General features: G+C 36.4%; 1 protein-coding gene across 4 annotated transcripts in view; it reads left to right on the forward strand.

Annotated features, from left to right (window-relative positions):
• LOC133542396 (A-kinase anchor protein 6-like) overlaps window positions 1-19882 on the forward strand; it is a 169516-nt gene that overhangs the window by 31786 nt on the left and 117848 nt on the right. For 3 of the 4 annotated variants that reach the window (XM_061886461.1, XM_061886464.1, XM_061886462.1), the window contains exon 11: window positions 14042-14164. In XM_061886461.1, coding sequence (XP_061742445.1) covers window positions 14042-14164 — 123 coding nt within the window. The remainder of the gene's footprint in view (window positions 1-14041; window positions 14165-19882) is intronic. The other variant, XM_061886463.1, reaches the window with a different exon arrangement.

Here is a 19882-nt window from a genome sequence, read left to right on the forward strand (position 1 = left end):
TGATATTTTCACGTATCTACATCGATATTGTCTTGTATTAACATCGATGTTGTCATGTATCAACATTGATATCGTTATGTATCAGCATTGATATTTTCACATATCAACATCGATATCGTCATGTATCAACATTGATATCGTCATGTGTCAACATCGATATCGTCATGTATCAATATTGACATAATGTATCAATGTTGACATCATGTATCAATATTGACATCATGTACCAACATTGATATCGTTATGTATCAGCATTGATATTTTCACGTATCAACATCGATATTGTCTTGTATTAACATCGATATTGTCATGTATCAACATCGATATCGTCATGTATCAACATTGATATAGTTATCTATCAGCATTGATATCGTTATCTATCAGGATTGATATTTTCACGTATCAACATCGATATTGTCTTGTATTAACATCGATATTGTCTTGTATTAACATCGATATTGTCATGTATAAACATCGATATCGTCATGTATCAACATTGATATCGTTATGTATCAGCATTGATATTTTCACGTATCAACATCGATATTGTCATGTATCAACATTGATATCGTCATGTGTGAACATCGATATCGTCATGTATAAATATTGACATAATGTATCAATGTTGACATCATGTATCAATATTGACATAATGTATCAATGTTGACATCATGTATCAATATTGACATCATGTACCAACATTGATATCGTTATGTATCAGCATTGATATTTTCACGTATCAACATCGATATTGTCTTGTATAACATCGATATTGTCATGTATCAACATCGATATCGTCATGTATCAACATTGATATCGTTATGTATCAGCATTGATATTTTCACGTATCCACATCGATATCGTCATGTATCAACACTGATATCGTCATGTGTCAACATTGATATCGACATGTATCAATATTGACATAATGTATCAATGTTGACATCATGTATCAATGTTGACATCATGTACCAACATTGATATCGTTATGTATCAGCATTGATATTTTCACGTATCAACATCGATATTGTCTTGTATTAACATCGATATTGTCATGTATCAACATCGATATCGTCATGTATCAACATTGATATCGTTATCTATCAGCATTAATATCGTTATCTATCAGGATTGATATTTTCACGTATCAACATCGATATTGTCTTGTATTAACATCGATATTGTCATGTATAAACATCGATATCGTCATGTATCAACATTGATATCGTTATGTATCAGCATTGATATTTTCACATATCAACATCGATATTGTCATGTGTCAACATTGATATCGACATGTATCAATATTGACATAATGTATCAATGTTGACATCATGTATCAAAGTTGACATCATGTACCAACATTGATATCGTTATGTATCAGCATTGATATTTTCACGTATTAACATCGATATTGTCTTGTATTAACATCGATATTGTCATGTATCAACATCGATATCGTCATGTATCAACATTGATATCGTTATGTATCAGCATTGATATTTTCACGTATCAACATCGATATTGTCTTGTATTAACATCGATATTGTCATGTATCAACATCGATATCGTCATGTACCAACATTGATATCGTTATGTATCAGCATTGATATTTTCACGTACCAACATCGATATTGTCTTGTATTAACATCGATATCGTCATGTATCAACATTGACATCGTTATCTATCAGCATTGATATCGTTATCTATCAGCATTGATATTTTCACGTCTCAACATCGATATCGTCATGTGTCAACATTGATATTGACATGTATCAATATTGACATAATGTATCAATGTTGACATCATGTATCAATGTTGACATCATGTACCAACATTGATATCGTTATGTATCAGCATTGATATTTTCACATATCAACATCGATATTGTCTTGTATTAACATCGATATTGTCATGTATCAACATCGATATCGTCATGTATCAACATTGATATCGTTATGTATTAGCATTGATATTTTCACGTGTCAACATCGATATCGTCATGTGTCAACATCGATATCGTCATGTATCAATATTGACATAATGTATCAATGTTGACATCATGTATCAATATTGACATCATTTACCAACATTGATATCGTTATGTATCAGCATTGATATTTTCACGTATCAACATCGATATTGTCTTGTATTAACATCGATATTGTCATGTATCAACATCGATATTGTCATGTATCAACATTGATATCGTTATGTATCAGCATTGATATTTTCACGTATCAACATTGATATCGTCATGTATCAACATTGATATCGTCATGTGTCAACATTGATATCGTCATGTATCAGTATTGACATAATGTATCAATGTTGACATCTTGTATCAATATTGACATCATGTACCAACATTGATATCGTTATGTATCAGCATTGATATTTTCACGTATCAACATCGATATTGTCTTGTATTAAGATCGATATTGTCATGTATCAACATTGATATCGTCATGTACCATCATTGATATCGTTATGTATCAGCGTTGATATTTTCACGTATGAACATCGATATAGTCTTGTACTAACATCGATATTGTCATGTATCAACATCGATATCGTCATGTATCAACATCGATATTGTCATGTATCAATATTAACATAATGCATCAATATTGACATCATGCATCAACATTGATATGTCATGTATCAATATCGATATTTTCATGTATCAGCATTGATATCATCATGTATCAGCATTGATATCGTCATGTATCAGCATTGATATCATCATGTATCAGCATTGATATTGTCACGCATCAGCATTGATATCGTCATTTATCAACAATGATACCATCATGTATTAATATAGACAATTAAGTCGTAACGACTTAATTGACGTGATGACTTAAGCGATGTTGCGACTTAATCTGTGTCGCGGCATAATCGATGTTGCGATTTAATCGACTTAGTGGCTTAATCGATTTAGTGGCTTAATCGACGTTGCAACTTTATTGACGTAATGACTTAATCGACGTTGCGACTTATTTAATGTTGCGACTTGATCAAGGTGATGACTTAATCGACGTAACGATTTAGTCGATGTAATGACTTAATCGACGCAGTGGCTTAACTGACCTTGCGACTTAATCGACGCAACAACTTAATCGACGTTGCGAATTAATCCACATAACGACTTAATCGACGTTGGGACTTTAGCCACGTAAAAAGACTTTAACCGACGTGACAACTTAATGGACGTAATGACTAAATCGACCTTGCGACTTAATCGACGTAGGGGCCTAATCGACCTTGCGAATTAACTGACGCAACAACTTAATCAACGTTGGGACATTATCAACGTAATGACTTAATCGACGTAACAACTCAATCGATGTTGCGACTTAATTGTCGTAAATACTTATTCGGCAACTTAATCGACGTTGCGACTTAATCAACGTAGTGACTTAATCGACAACTTAATCGACGTTGCGACTGACTTAATTTATGTGGAGACTGAGTGACTTAATTGCCGTAGTAACTTAGTGACTTAATTGATGTAGTGACTTAATTGAAGCAGTGACTTAGTGACTTAATTGAAGTAGTGACTTAGTGACCTAATTGGTGTAGTGACTTAGTGACTTAATCGATGTAGTGACTTAGTGACTTAATTGAAGTAGTGGCTTAATTGAAGTAGTGACTTAGTGACCTAATTGATGTAGTGACTTAGTGACTTAATTGATGTAGTGACTTAGTGACTTACTTGATCTAATGACTTAGTGACTTGATTGAAGTAGTGACTTAATTGAAGTATTGACATAGCGACTTAGTTGACATAATAACTTGGTGACTTAATTGATGTTGTGATTTAATTGAAGCAGTGACTTAGTGACTTAATTGATGTAGTGACTTAGTGACTTAATTGATGTAGTGACTTAATTGAAGTAGCGACTTAGTGACCTAATTGATGTAGTGACTTAGTGACTTAATTGATGTAGTGACTTAGTGACTTAATTGAAGTGGTGACTTAGTGACCTAATTGATGTAGTGACTTAGTGACTTAATTGATGTAGTGACTTAAGTGAAGGAGTGACTTAATTGAAGTATTGACATAGTGACTTAATTGACGTAGTAACTTAGTGACTTAATTGACGTAGTAGCTTGGTGACTTAATTGATGTAGTGATTTAATTGAAGCGGTGACTTAGTGACTTACTTGATGTAGTGACTTTGTGACTTAATTGATGTAGTGACTTAATTGAAGCAGTGACTTAGTGACTTAGTTGAAGTAGTGACTTAGTGACCTAATTGATGTGGTGACTTAGTGACTTAATTGATGTAGTGACTTAGTGACTTAATTGAAGCAGTGACTTAATTGAAGTAGTGACTTGGCGACTTAATTGATGTAGTGACTTGGTGACTCAATTGATGTAGTGACTTAGTGACTTGATTGAAGTAGTGACTTAATTGAAGTATTGAAATAGTGACTTAATTGACACAGTAACTTAGTGACTTAATTGATGTAGTGATTTAATCGAAGCAGTGACTTAGTGACTTAATTGATGTAGTGACTTAGTGACTTAATTGATGTAGTGACTTAATTGAAGTAGTGACTTAGTGGCCTAATTGATGTAGTGACTTAGTGACTTAATTGATGTAGTGACTTAATTGAATTAGTGACTTAGTGACCTAATTGATGTAGTGACTTAGTGACTTAATTGATGTAGTGACTTTGTGACTTAATTGAAGTAGTGACTTAGTGACCTAATTTGATGTAGTGACTTAGTGACTTAATTGATGTAGTGACTTAAGTGAAGTAGTGACTTAATTGAAGTATTGACATAGTGACTTAATTGACGTAGTAACTTAGTGACTTAATTGGCGTAGTAACTTAGTGACTTAATTGATGCAGTGATGTAATTGAAGCGGTGACTTTGTGACTTAATTGATGTAGTGACTTTGTGACTTAATTGATGTAGTGACTTAATTGAAGCAGTGACTTAGTGACTTAATTGAAGTAGTGACTTAGTGACCTAATTGATGTAGTGACTTGGTGACTTAATTGATGTAGTGACTTAGTGACTTAATTGAAGCAGTGACTTAATTGAAGTAGTGACTTGGTGACTTAATTGATGTGGTGACTTAGTGACTTAATTGATGTAGTGACTTAGTGACTTGATTGAAGTAGTGACTTAATTGAAGTATTGAAATAGTGACTTAATTGACATAGTAACTTAGTGACTTAATTGATGTAGTGATTTAATTGAAGCGGTGACTTAGTGACTTAATTGATGTATTGGCTTAGTGACTTAATTGATGTAGTGACTTAATTGAAGCAGTGACTTAGTGACTTAATTTAAGTGGTGACCTAGTGACCTAATTGATGTAGTGGCTTAGTGACTTAATTGATGTAGTGACTTAGTGACTTAATTGAAGTAGTGACTTAATTGAAGTAGTGACTTGGTGACTTAATTGCCATAGTAACTTAGTGACTTAATTGATGTAGTGATTTAATTGAAGCAGTGACTTAGTGACTTAATTGATGTAGTGACTTGGTGACTTAATTGAAGTAGTGACTTAGTGACTTAATTGCCATAGTAACTTAGTGACTTAATTGATGTAGTGATTTAATTGAAGCAGTGACTTAGTGACTTAATTGCCATAGTAACTTAGTGACTTAATTGATGTAGTGATTTAATTGAAGCAGTGACTTAGTGCCTTAATTGATGTGGTGACTTGGTGACTTAATTGATGTAGTGACTTTGTGACTTAATTGAAGTATTGACTTAGTGACTTAATTGATGTAGTGACTTGGTGACTTAATTGAAGTAGTGACTTAATTGAAGTATTGACTTAGTGACTTAATTGATGTAGTGGCTTGGTGACTTAATTGAAGTAGTGACTTAATTGAAGTAGTGACTTGGTGACTTAATTGATGTAGTGACTCAGTGACTTAATTGATGCAGTGACTTAGTGACTTAATTGAAGTAGTGACTTAATTGAAGTAGTGACTTAGTGACTTACTTGCCATAGTAACTTGGTGACTTAATTGATGTAGTGATTTAATTGAAGCAGTGACTTAGTGCCTTAATTGATGTAGTGACTTGGTGACTTAATTGATGTAGTGACTTGGTGACTTAATTGAAGTAGTGACTTAATTGAAGTATTGACTTAGTGACTTAATTGATGTAGTGACTTGGTGACTTAATTGAAGTAGTGACTTGGTGACTTAATTGAAGTAGTGACTTGGTGACTTAATTGATGTAGTGACTTAGTGACCACATAGTTGGCAAACAGATCTCTTCTGCTGCGTCTTCTTATTCTCTGGCAGAGCACACTTTCCTCACCATCTCCTTCCTCACCTCCTCCTTCCTCACCTGGTCAATACTCTTCATTGACATTTCTCCTCCGACGCTCCACCGTATCGACTCTTTTTTGGAAAGGGTCACGCTTGTAATTAACATACCAGCGCTCAATCGGTCAAGGCTCACACACACACACACACACACACACACACACACACACACACACACACACACACACACACACACACACACACACACACACACACACACACACACACACACACACACACACACACACACACACACACACATCATCGGCTGTCATTGGAAGCGAGTATGAGGGTGCTCTTGGTGGGGGTCTACTTGTGGGTCTTCAGATGGGGATGAAGGTGGAGTTGAGGAAGGGTGAGGTGATGAAGGTGAAGGTGATGAAGGTGGAGGTGTGGAAAGTGGAGGTGATGAAAGTGGAGGTGATGAAGGTGAGGAAGGTGGAGGTGAGGAAGGTGGAAGTGATGAAGGTGGATGTGAGAAAGGGTGAGGTGATGAAGGTGAGGAAGGTGGAGGTGATGAAGGTGATGAAGGTGGAGGTGAGGAAGGGTGAGATGATGAAGGTGATGAAGGTGAGGAAGGTGGAGGTGAGGAAGGTGGAGGTGATGAAGGTGATGAAGGTGGAGGTGAGAAAGAATGAGGAAGGTGGAGGTGATGAAGGTGGAGTTTATGAAGGTGGAGTTTATGAAGGTGGAGTTGATGAAGGTGGAGTTAATGACGGTGGAGGTGTGGAAAGTGGAGGTGTGGAAGGTGGAGGCGATGAAGGTGATGAAGGTGATGAAGATGATGGTGGAGGTGACGAAGGTGGAGGTGATGGAGATGATGAAGGTGGAGGTGATGAAGGTGATGAAAGTGATGAAGGTGATGAAGGTGAGGAAGGTGGAAGTGACGAAGGTGGAGGTGAGGAAGGGTGAGATGATGAAGGTGAGGAAGGTAGAGGTGAGGAAGGTGGAGGTGAGGAAGGTGGAGGTGATGAATGTGATGAAGGTGGAGGTGAGAAAGGGTGAGGTGAGGAAGGTGGAGGTGATGAAGTTGGAGGTGATGAAGGCAGAGGTGATGAAGGGGGAGGTGTGGAAAGTGGAGGTGTGGAAAGTGGAGGTGAGGAAGGTGGAGTTGATGAAGGTGATGAAGGTGGAGGTGACGAAGGTGGAGGTGATGGGGATGATGAAGGTGATGAAGGTGGAGGTGATGAAGGTGATGAAGGTGGAGGTGACAAAGGTGGAGGTGATGGGGATGATGAAGGTGGAGGTGATGGGGATGATGAAGGTGATGAAGGTGGAGGTGATGAAGGTGATGAAGGTGGAGGTGACAAAGGTGGAGGTGATGGGGATGATGAAGGTGGAGGTGATGAAGGTGATGAAGGTGGAGGTGATGAAGGTGATGAAGGTGGAGGTGACGAAGGTGGAGGTGATGAAGGTGATGAAGGTGATGAAGGTGACAAAGGTGGAGGTGATGAAGGTGATGAAGGTGGAGGTGATGAAGGTGATGAAGGTGGAGGTGTGGAAAGTGGAGGTGTGGAAAGTGGAGGTGAGGAAGGTGGAGTTGATGAAGGTGATGAAGGTGGAGGTGACGAAGGTGGAGGTGATGGGGATGATGAAGGTGATGAAGGTGGAGGTGACAAAGGTGGAGGTGATGGGGATGATGAAGGTGGAGGTGATGAAGGTGATGAAGGTGGAGGTGATGAAGGTGATGAAGGTGGAGGTGATGAAGGTGACAAAGGTGGAGGTGATGAAGGTGATGAAGGTGGAGGTGATGAAGGTGATGAAGGTGGAGGTGACGAAGGTGGAGGTGATGAAAGTGATGAAGGTGACAAAGGTGGAGGTGATGGAGATGATGAAGGTGGAGGTGATGAAGTTCCTAGTGGCATTTAAAAAAAGCCTGTGGTGTCACCTGAGTGTGTCAGTGTCTAGATGTCCAGTGTCTAGATGTCCAGTGTCTAGATGTCCAGTGCCTAGATGTCCAGTGTCTAGATGTCCAGTGCCTAGATGTCCAGTGTCTAGATGTCCAGTGCCTAGATGTCCAGTGTCTAGATGTCCAGTGTCTAGATGTCAGTGTCTAGATGTCCAGTGTCTAGATGTCCAGTGTCTAGATGTCCAGTGTCTAGATGTCCAGTGTCTGGATGTCCAGTGTCTGGATGTCCAGTGTCTAGATGTCAGTGTCTAGATGTCCAGTGTCTAGATGTCAGTGTCTAGATGTCCAGTGTCTAGATGTCCAGTGTCTAGATGTCCAGTGTCTAGATGTCAGTGTCTAGATGTCCAGTGTCTAGATGTCAGTGTCTAGATGTCCAGTGTCTAGATGTCCAGTGTCTAGATGTCCAGTGTCTAGATGTCAGTGTCTAGATGTCCAGTGTCTAGATGTCCAGTGTCTAGATGTCAGTGTCTAGATGTCCAGTGTCTAGATGTCAGTGTCTAGATGTCCAGTGTCTAGATGTCCAGTGTCTAGATGTCCAGTGTCTAGATGTCAGTGTCTAGATGTCCAGTGTCTAGATGTCCAGTGTCTGGATGTCCAGTGTCTAGATGTCCAGTGTCTAGATGTCAGTGTCTAGATGTCCAGTGTCTAGATGTCAGTGTCTAGATGTCCAGTGTCTAGATGTCCAGTGTCTAGATGTCCAGTGTCTGGATGTCCAGTGTCTAGATGTCCAGTGTCTAGATGTCAGTGTCTAGATGTCCAGTGTCTAGATGTCCAGTGTCTAGATGTCCAGTGTCTAGATGTCCAGTGTCTAGATGTCAGTGTCTAGATGTCCAGTGTCTAGATGTCCAGTGTCTAGATGTCCAGTGTCTAGATGTCAGTGTCTAGATGTCCAGTGTCTAGATGTCCAGTGTCTAGATGTCCAGTGTCTAGATGTCCAGTGTCTAGGTGTCCAGTGTCTAGATGTCCAGTGTCTAGATGTCCAGTGTCTAGATGTCCAGTGCCTAGATGTCCAGTGTCTAGATGTCCAGTGTCTAGATGTCCAGTGTCTAGATGTCAGTGTCTAGATGTCCAGTGTCTAGATGTCCAGTGTCTAGATGTCCAGTGTCTAGATGTCCAGTGTCTAGATGTCCAGTGTCTAGATGTCCAGTGCCTAGATGTCCAGTGTCTAGATGTCCAGTGTCTAGATGTCCAGTGTCTAGATGTCCAGTGTCTAGATGTCAGTGTCTAGATGTCCAGTGTCTAGATGTCCAGTGTCTAGATGTCCAGTGTCTAGATGTCAGTGTCTAGATGTCCAGTGTCTAGATGTCCAGTGTCTAGATGTCCAGTGTCTAGATGTCAGTGTCTAGATGTCCAGTGTCTAGATGTCCAGTGTCTAGATGTCCAGTGTCTAGATGTCAGTGTCTAGATGTCCAGTGTCTAGATGTCCAGTGTCTAGATGTCCAGTGTCTAGATGTCCAGTGTCTAGATGTCCAGTGTCTAGATGTCCAGTGTCTAGATGTCCAGTGACTAGATGTCCAGTGACTAGATGTCCAGTGTCTAGATGTCCAGTGTCTAGATGTCCAGTGCCTAGATGTCCAGTGTCTAGATGTCAGTGTCTAGATGTCCAGTGCCTAGATGTCCAGTGTCTAGATGTCCAGTGTCTAGATGTCCAGTGTCTAGATGTCCAGTGTCTAGATGTCAGTGTCTAGATGTCCAGTGTCTAGATGTCAGTGTCTAGATGTCCAGTGTCTAGATGTCCAGTGTCTAGATGTCAGTGTCTAGATGTCCAGTGTCTAGATGTCAGTGTCTAGATGTCCAGTGTCTAGATGTCCAGTGTCTAGATGTCCAGTGTCTAGATGTCAGTGTCTAGATGTCCAGTGTCTAGATGTCCAGTGTCTAGATGTCAGTGTCTAGATGTCCAGTGTCTAGATGTCCAGTGTCTAGATGTCCAGTGTCTAGATGTCAGTGTCTAGATGTCAGTGTCTAGATGTCCAGTGTCTAGATGTCCAGTGTCTAGATGTCCAGTGTCTAGATGTCCAGTGTCTAGATGTCAGTGTCTAGATGTCCAGTGTCTAGATGTCCAGTGTCTAGATGTCCAGTGTCTAGATGTCAGTGTCTAGATGTCCAGTGTCTAGATGTCAGTGTCTAGATGTCCAGTGTCTAGATGTCCAGTGTCTAGATGTCCAGTGTCTAGATGTCAGTGTCTAGATGTCCAGTGTCTAGATGTCCAGTGTCTAGATGTCCAGTGTCTAGATGTCAGTGTCTAGATGTCCAGTGTCTAGATGTCCAGTGTCTAGATGTCCAGTGTCTAGATGTCAGTGTCTAGATGTCCAGTGTCTAGATGTCCAGTGTCTAGATGTCCAGTGTCTAGATGTCAGTGTCTAGATGTCCAGTGTCTAGATGTCCAGTGTCTAGATGTCCAGTGACTAGATGTCCAGTGTCTAGATGTCCAGTGTCTAGATGTCCAGTGTCTAGATGTCAGTGTCTAGATGTCCAGTGTCTAGATGTCCAGTGTCTAGATGTCCAGTGTCTAGATGTCAGTGTCTAGATGTCCAGTGTCTAGATGTCAGTGTCTAGATGTCCAGTGTCTAGATTTCCAGTGTCTAGATGTCCAGTGTCTAGATGTCCAGTGACTAGATGTCCAGTGACTAGATGTCCAGTGTCTAGATGTCCAGTGCCTAGATGTCCAGTGTCTAGATGTCAGTGTCTAGATGTCCAGTGCCTAGATGTCCAGTGTCTAGATGTCCAGTGTCTAGATGTCCAGTGTCTAGATGTCAGTGTCTAGATGTCCAGTGCCTAGATGTCCAGTGTCTAGATGTCCAGTGTCTAGATGTCCAGTGTCTAGATGTCAGTGTCTAGATGTCAGTGTCTAGATGTCCAGTGTCTAGATGTCCAGTGTCTAGATGTCAGTGTCTAGATGTCCAGTGCCTAGATGTCCAGTGTCTAGATGTCAGTGTCTAGATGTCCAGTGTCTAGATGTCCAGTGTCTAGATGTCAGTGTCTAGATGTCCAGTGTCTAGATGTCCAGTGTCTAGATGTCCAGTGTCTAGATGTCCAGTGTCTAGATGTCAGTGTCTAGATGTCCAGTGTCTAGATGTCCAGTGTCTAGATGTCCAGTGTCTAGATGTCAGTGTCTAGATGTCCAGTGTCTAGATGTCAGTGTCTAGATGTCCAGTGTCTAGATTTCCAGTGTCTAGATGTCCAGTGTCTAGATGTCCAGTGACTAGATGTCCAGTGACTAGATGTCCAGTGTCTAGATGTCCAGTGCCTAGATGTCCAGTGTCTAGATGTCAGTGTCTAGATGTCCAGTGCCTAGATGTCCAGTGTCTAGATGTCCAGTGTCTAGATGTCCAGTGTCTAGATGTCAGTGTCTAGATGTCCAGTGCCTAGATGTCCAGTGTCTAGATGTCCAGTGTCTAGATGTCCAGTGTCTAGATGTCAGTGTCTAGATGTCAGTGTCTAGATGTCCAGTGTCTAGATGTCCAGTGTCTAGATGTCAGTGTCTAGATGTCCAGTGCCTAGATGTCCAGTGTCTAGATGTCAGTGTCTAGATGTCCAGTGTCTAGATGTCCAGTGTCTAGATGTCAGTGTCTAGATGTCCAGTGTCTAGATGTCCAGTGTCTAGATGTCCAGTGTCTAGATGTCCAGTGCCTTTTTGTCCACAAGTGTCTTCTTCTTCTTCTAGTTGCCCTAAATCGTCTTTAAATACTCTTAAATGCTTTTTATTGTCTTTAAATGTATTTTAATGCAGTTAAATAGCTTCATTGTCTTTAGATACTCCAACATATTTGAACTGTCTTTAAATCTTAATTAAACATCTTCAGACACTCCCAATAGTTTTATGTTTAAGTTGGTTGAAAAAAAAACAAAAGTATTTTTACTGTCTTTAAGTATGTTTTAATTATAATTACTTTCCGTTGTTGTCTTAAAATATTTTAATAGTTTTTAATTGTCATTATACATGTTCAGACGCTCCCAATAGTTTTTGTGTTTAAGTTGGTGAAAAAAAATGTCTTTAATAGTCTGTAAGTATGTTTTAATTATTAGTATTTTTCATTTGTTGTGTTAAAATATTTTAATTGTTTTTAACTGTTTTTAAACATTGTGAAATATTTTCAGATCCTCCTAACAAACTTGAGTTGATTTTGTATTCTTTCAAAATGTTTCTTAATTGTCATTAGCGGCTTTTAAATAGATTTGCAAGTTCATATTTTTCTTAAACAATGGTCATTATTTTAAATACTCTTTATTTGTCTTTAAAAGCTGTTAAATATTATTTCATCCGTTCTCAAATGCTGTTAAACATTTTTAGATGTCTTTAATTGCCTTTAAATGGTAATTAATATTGTTAATTGTCTTTAAATGTTGTTAAATATTTTCAGATGCTACTACTATCAATGTCAATTGATTTTAAATGTTCTTAAATGTTCTCAATATTCTGAAATACTGTTAAATGTTCTTAATTGTCTTTAATAGTCTTTAAATGTTCTTAAATATTATTCATGGTCCTTTGTCTTTAAATTAAGCAAAAATATTTTCAAATGCTCCTTTTAATCTTTAATGGCTTTTAAATATATCTTAAATACTTTTAAAGTCTTGCTTATTCCTTCTCCTTTTGGAACTTGTAAAGCGAAATGATACAAGATATTGTAATGTATCATGTTTTAAGTGTATTTGTGATTGAAATAAACTCAACAATATTTAAAACTGTTCTTAACAGGTTGTTATTGCTAATGGTCTTCATTTTCCCAAATGCTGTTAAGTATTTAAAAGTGTCTTTAATTTTGTCTAAATGCAGTTACATTTTTTAACTGTCTTAAATACTTTTAAATATTTCTAATTGTCTTAAATGGTGTTACATATTTTAAACGTCTTCCATCATATTTAAATGTCCAATGTTTTAGGTGGCTTTACATTTTTTACATATAATAGAATTTCTTTAAATGTCTTTAAATGTGGTGAAATGTTAGCGTGTGCTACTATTAATGTTTAAATGCTGAACATATTTTAAATGTTCATAATTCCCTTTAAATGTTTCAAAGTGTTTTCAAATATTCTTAAAAATGTATAATTGCTTTTGAATATTTTAAAATGTTCCTAAAAATCTTCAATTGCTTTGAAGTGCTTTTAAATGTTCTTAATAGTCATACATTGCTTTTGAGTAGTTTTTAATCTTTCACAATGTTCTTAAATGCTGTTGAACATTTAAAAACTGACTTTAAGTGTTCTGTTGAATATTTTAATTGTTTTAAAAGGGACATGCGGTAAAAATTAATGGATGGATGGCTTTATAATGGTTTTATTTTTAAAATGGCAATTATTTTTGAATTGCCGTATTTTTTATTTAATTTACTTAAAATTTTCAATATTTTTAATCGTCTGTATTTGTCTGTAATTATTTAAGCATTTTTTTAAAATGCTTTTGAATATTTGAAAAAATGTCCACAAATGTTTTTGCATATTTTAATTTGTATTTAAAATTATTTGAATATTTTTAAATATTAGTAACAGTCTTTAAACGTGTTTAAATATTATTTTAGCAAGTCAACATTTTTCTTGTTACCTTTTATGACAGAAAAAAGGTTTTCTGGTCTACTCAGGTCATACTCTTAAAAAGTCAGAACTTCAAAATAAAAGTCAGAACTTCAAAATAAAAGTCAGAACTTCAAAATAAAAGTCAGAACTTCAAAATAAAAGTGTTGCCGAAGTAGACCTTTCAAAGATTGGTGTAACTATGTGAGAGTAAGAAGTGTGTGTGTGTGTGTGTGTGTGTGTGTGTGTGTGTGTGTGTGTGTGTGTGTGTGTGTGTGTGTGTGTGTGTGTGTGTGTGCATGACCCACAGAAGTTTGTGCAGCAGCTGGACCATTTCATCTCCTGGCTGCAGGGGGCGCTGATCAGCACCCACAACTGGACTCAGCCCCGCCAAGACCTGGACAGCCTCACCGCCTACCTGGACACACACCTGGTAGGCACACACACACACTCATTTTTATACATACACACTTACATACACACACTTACATACACACACACTTACACCCACTTAAATACACTCTCACATACATACGCACGCTTACATACACAAACTTATATACACACAAATGTATATACACCTACACACTTACATACATACACACTTAGATACACACACCCACTTATATACACACACACTTAAATACACACTCACTTACATACACACACACTTAAATACACACTCACATACACACACTTACATACATGCTCACATACATACACACACACTTATACATACTCACTTACATACACTCACATACACACATACTTACATACTAACTCACTTACATACACACACTTACATACTCACTTACACACACACACACTTACATACACACTCACTTACATACACCCACTTACATACACACTTCCATAACCCCCACATTTCCATACATACACACGTACCTACACACACACTTACATACACACACACACTTCATACATACACACTTACATACACACTCACTTACATACACACACATACATACACACTTAAATACACTCACTTCCATACACACGCATTTCCATACATACACATTTACATACACACGCACTTACATACATACATACTTACAGACACACACACTTACATACACATTTACATACACACGCACTTACATACATACATACTTACAGACACACACACACACACTTACATACACATTTACATACACATGCACTTATACACACTTACTTACATACACACACTTACATACACACAAACTCATGCACACATAGATACATACACACTTGCATACACACTCACATACAGATTTCCATACACACGCACTTACACGCACACTTAAATACACGCTCACTTACATACACACACTTACATACACTCACTTACATACACACACACTTACATACATACATACATACTTACTTACATACACACACACTTGCATACTTACACACTTATATACTTACACACTCACATACACACACTTACATACATACACACTTCATACGCACTTACATACACACTCACTTACATATACATTTACATACACACGCACATACATACACACTTACATACACATTTACATACGCTTGCACTTATACACACTCACTTACATACACACACTTACATACACACAAACTTATATGCACACAAACTCATACACATACACACTTACATACATACACACTTAGATACATACACACTTACATACACACACATACACGTTTCCATACACACACACTTACACGCACACTTAAAAATACACTCACTTACATACACACACTTACATACATGCTCTCTTACATACACACACTTACATACACACGCACTTACATACATTCATACTTACTTACATACACACACACTTGCATACTTACACACTTACATACTTACACACTCACATACACACACTTACATGCATACACACTTCATACACACTTACATACACACACACTTCATACACACTTACATACACACTCACTTACATATACATTTACATACACACGCACTTCCATACATACAGACTTACATACACACTAACATACACACTCACTTACATACACACACTTACATACATACACACTTCATACGCACTTACATACACACTCACTTACATACACACTCACTTACATATACATTTACATACACACGCACATACATACACACTTACATACACATTTACATACACATGCACTTATACACACTCACTTACATACACACACTTACATACACACAAACTTATATGCACACAAACTCATACACATACACACTTACATACATACACACTTAGATACATACACACTTACATACACACACTTACACGTTTCCATACACACACACTTACACGCACACTTAAAAATACACTCACTTACATACACACACTTACATACACACGCACTTACATACATACATACTTACTTACATACACACACACTTGCATACTTACACACTCACATACACACACTTACATGCATACACACTTCATACGCACTTACATACACACTCACTTACATATACATTTACATACACACGCACTTCCATACAAACAGACTTACATACACACTCACTTACATACACACACTTCCATACACACACACTTCCATACACCCACTTACATACACACACTTACATACACACGCACTTCCATACAAACAGACTTACATACACACTCACTTACATACACACACACTTCCACACAATCACTTACATACACACACACACACACACACACACATACATACACACTCACTTACATACACACACTTACAAACACACACACTTCCATACACACGCACTTACATACACACTTACATACACACGCATTTCCATACATACACACTTACACACACACACTTACATACACACACACTTGCATACACACACTTACATACGGACACACGCAAACACACACACACACACACACACACACGCCCAGCTCTGTGTGTGTGTGTGTGTTTACATGTGTCGACGTTGTTGTGCTGGCATCAGTGCTAGTGTCAGCTTCAATGACAATTTGGGCCTGCTAATTGGCTCCTCTCGTTAACTAAAACTGCGTGTGTGTGTGTGTGTGTGTGTGTGTGTGTCAGGGCTGATAGTCACACTTGCACTTTGTAGCATTTATTGTGTCTAATTGTGTGTTTTGTTGATTGATGTTGACTTCTTTCTTCTCTACTTTGTACTGTGACACACAACACTGCAGTAAGTGTGTGTAAAAAGCTAAAAACAATAGGATGCTAACAGTTAACACTTTATTTTGAAGGTGCTTCCTGTTTAGGCGGCATCTTCATCTCAGCTTGCACTCCATATGATCATCTTTATTGCAAACACTTTGATTGGATCATCAGCCCCCCCCCCCCCCTCACCCCCTGGCCCCCCCTCATTCCCCCTCACACACACACACACACACACACACACACACACACACACACACACACACACACACACAATGTCAAAGTCGCGCCTCAATGTCATCTGCCTATCAGTGCCGCACACCCGCCTCGCTAATATGCTAATGCTAAGGGCTAAAGCGTGGCAGGCGGCTGCTATACGGTCCGGCGCTCCAGGCTAATATGCTAATGCTAACAGGTAATCTGATGCGCCAGGCTTTGAAGCGCCTCCGCTCGACGCGGTTATGTAAATTAGCTTAAGGAGTTTCAACCTTTTTTTTTTTTTTTTTTTTTTTAGCCCGCCAGCCAGCCGACGATCAGAATCCCTGCAAGTCGCCAAAGTAGCTCCACGGAGTGCGTGTGCCGCCACACCTTCTTTCCTTTTTTTTTTTTTTTACACGCTTAGTACATCTCGCCACGCTGAAACTGACATGTTTTATTCAACAGCGGCACACTTGTTTTCTCTCACCGCATCACACTTCCAAGTTTGGCACTTTTCTTTGGAACATTTAGCGTGCTAACAGGTAACATGCTAACTGCTAACTCAAGTGAAGTAACATAATATTTGACTCAGAGTAAAAAATTGTAATCAATCAATCAATCAATGTTTATTTGTATAGCCCTAACTCACAAGTGTCTCAAAGGGCTGCACAAGCCACAACAACATGCATGCTAACATTAGAATGCTAACAATTGATGAGTGCGTGAGTCTTAGTTATTTGGAAATATTATAATTTATTTTGTTTTTTCACAGATTTTTAGAAATGTTATTTCTTAAATTTTAATTTTTTTAATTTTCTTATATTTGTATATATTAAATTTTCTGATTCTTAAATAATTATATATATATATATGTATATGTTATATGTATATATATATATATATATATATATATACATATATATATATGTATATATATATATATATATATATATATATATATATATATATATATATATATATATATATATATATGTATATATAAAATTAGTTTTATGTTTTAGATATTTTGATTTTGTTTCAGATATTGTACTTAATGGAATATTTAAATGTATATATTTTTTATGTTTTCTAAATGTTTATTTTGTATTTTGATATTAATATTTATGTTTTAGACATTTTTGAGACTTTGTGTTTTTTTAAATAAATAATTTTTAGATGTTTTTTGTTTTTTTAATATTCATAGATTTTTCTGTTGTTTTAATTCTATATTTTAAGTATTTTTAAATTGTTGGACTTTTAGTTATTTTATTATTAATTGTTAACAAATTATTTTTTTATTAGATCTTTTTATTTCCTTAAATTTTTTAAGATATTTTTCTTAGATTGCTAAATATATAACTATCTTTTTTAATGTTTTAGATATTTGGATTTATTTTCAGATGTTTTACTTTTTGGAATATTTGAATTTACATTTCTTAATGTTGTGTAAATGTTTATTTTGTATGTAGATATTAGTTTTTATGTTTTAGACATTTTTTACTCTGTTTTTTTTTAAATAAATATATTTATATATATTTTTTAAATTCGTAGATTTTGCTGTTGTTTTATTTCTAAGATAGTTAGGTATTCGTTCATTGATGGACTTTTAGTTATTTTTATTGTCTCAGATTGTTTGCAAATTGTATTTCTTGAAGTTTTAGATCTTTTTATTTCCTTATTTTTTTTTAGATATTTTCTTGGATTGCTAATAATTTTTTTACGTTTTAGATTTTTTGATTTTTTTTTTCAGATATTTTGCTTAATGGAATATTTGAATTTATATTTCTTAATAGATATTTTTAGATTCAAGATTTATGAATATTTTATTTTCTGCAAATGTTCACATGTTGAAATCTTTGTTATTTTACATTTTGTGATATTTTTAGCAAATTTTATTTGTGTGGATTTTTAGATCTTTTTTCCTAACTTAAAAAACTTGTATTTCATTTTTTTATGATCAGATTTGCAGATATTTTAATTTGGATTTTTTGGTATTTTTATTTAATGTATATAGTTATTTCATGGATTTGAAATGAAATTTTAACAGGGTTTGAATAATTGTTAATGTTTACATTTTCAAATATGTTGCTTATTTTTGGGGGAAAATATTTGCAGGTATGTGCCAAGGATTTATATATTTTGCTACTTTCTGCATGTTAACTGTTAGCATGCTAGCTTTTTTAGCTCACTTTGCAGGTAAATGAGTCAGAGTCAAATATTTTGTTACTTCACATATTTCAGCGGTTAGCATGTTACCTGTTAGCATGCTAGCTGTTTTTGCAAATTTTTCAGGTGTGTGCCTCGCGGTAAAATATGTTGCTACTTTCCGCATGCTAAGTGTTAGCATGCTAGGCTTTTTTTAAGCTCATTTTGTAGGTAAATGACTCCAAGTCAAATATTATTCTACTTCACATATGTTAGCTGTTAGCAAGCTAGCCCATTTAGCTCATGTTGCAGGTATACGCCTCACAGTCAAACATGGTGCTACTTTACCCGTGTTGTATTTTAGCATGCTAGCTTTTTTATATTATTTTACAGCTACTTAAAAAACACAAAGTAAAAAATGTCTAAAACATAAATAATTATATATATATATATATATATATATATATATATATATATATATATATATATACAAAATAAATAAAAATATTTAAGAATCAGAAAATTAAACATGTATACAATTTTAAGAAAATAAAAAGTTCTTAAAATTCAAGACATAACATTGCTAAAAATCTGTGAAAAAAAACTAAGAAATTATAATATTTCAAAAATAACTAAGACTATCTAAACATCTAAGAAAAATATATTTCAGGAA

This window comes from Nerophis ophidion, linkage group LG24, assembly GCF_033978795.1.
Source record: "Nerophis ophidion isolate RoL-2023_Sa linkage group LG24, RoL_Noph_v1.0, whole genome shotgun sequence".
Taxonomy (NCBI): domain Eukaryota; kingdom Metazoa; phylum Chordata; class Actinopteri; order Syngnathiformes; family Syngnathidae; genus Nerophis; species Nerophis ophidion.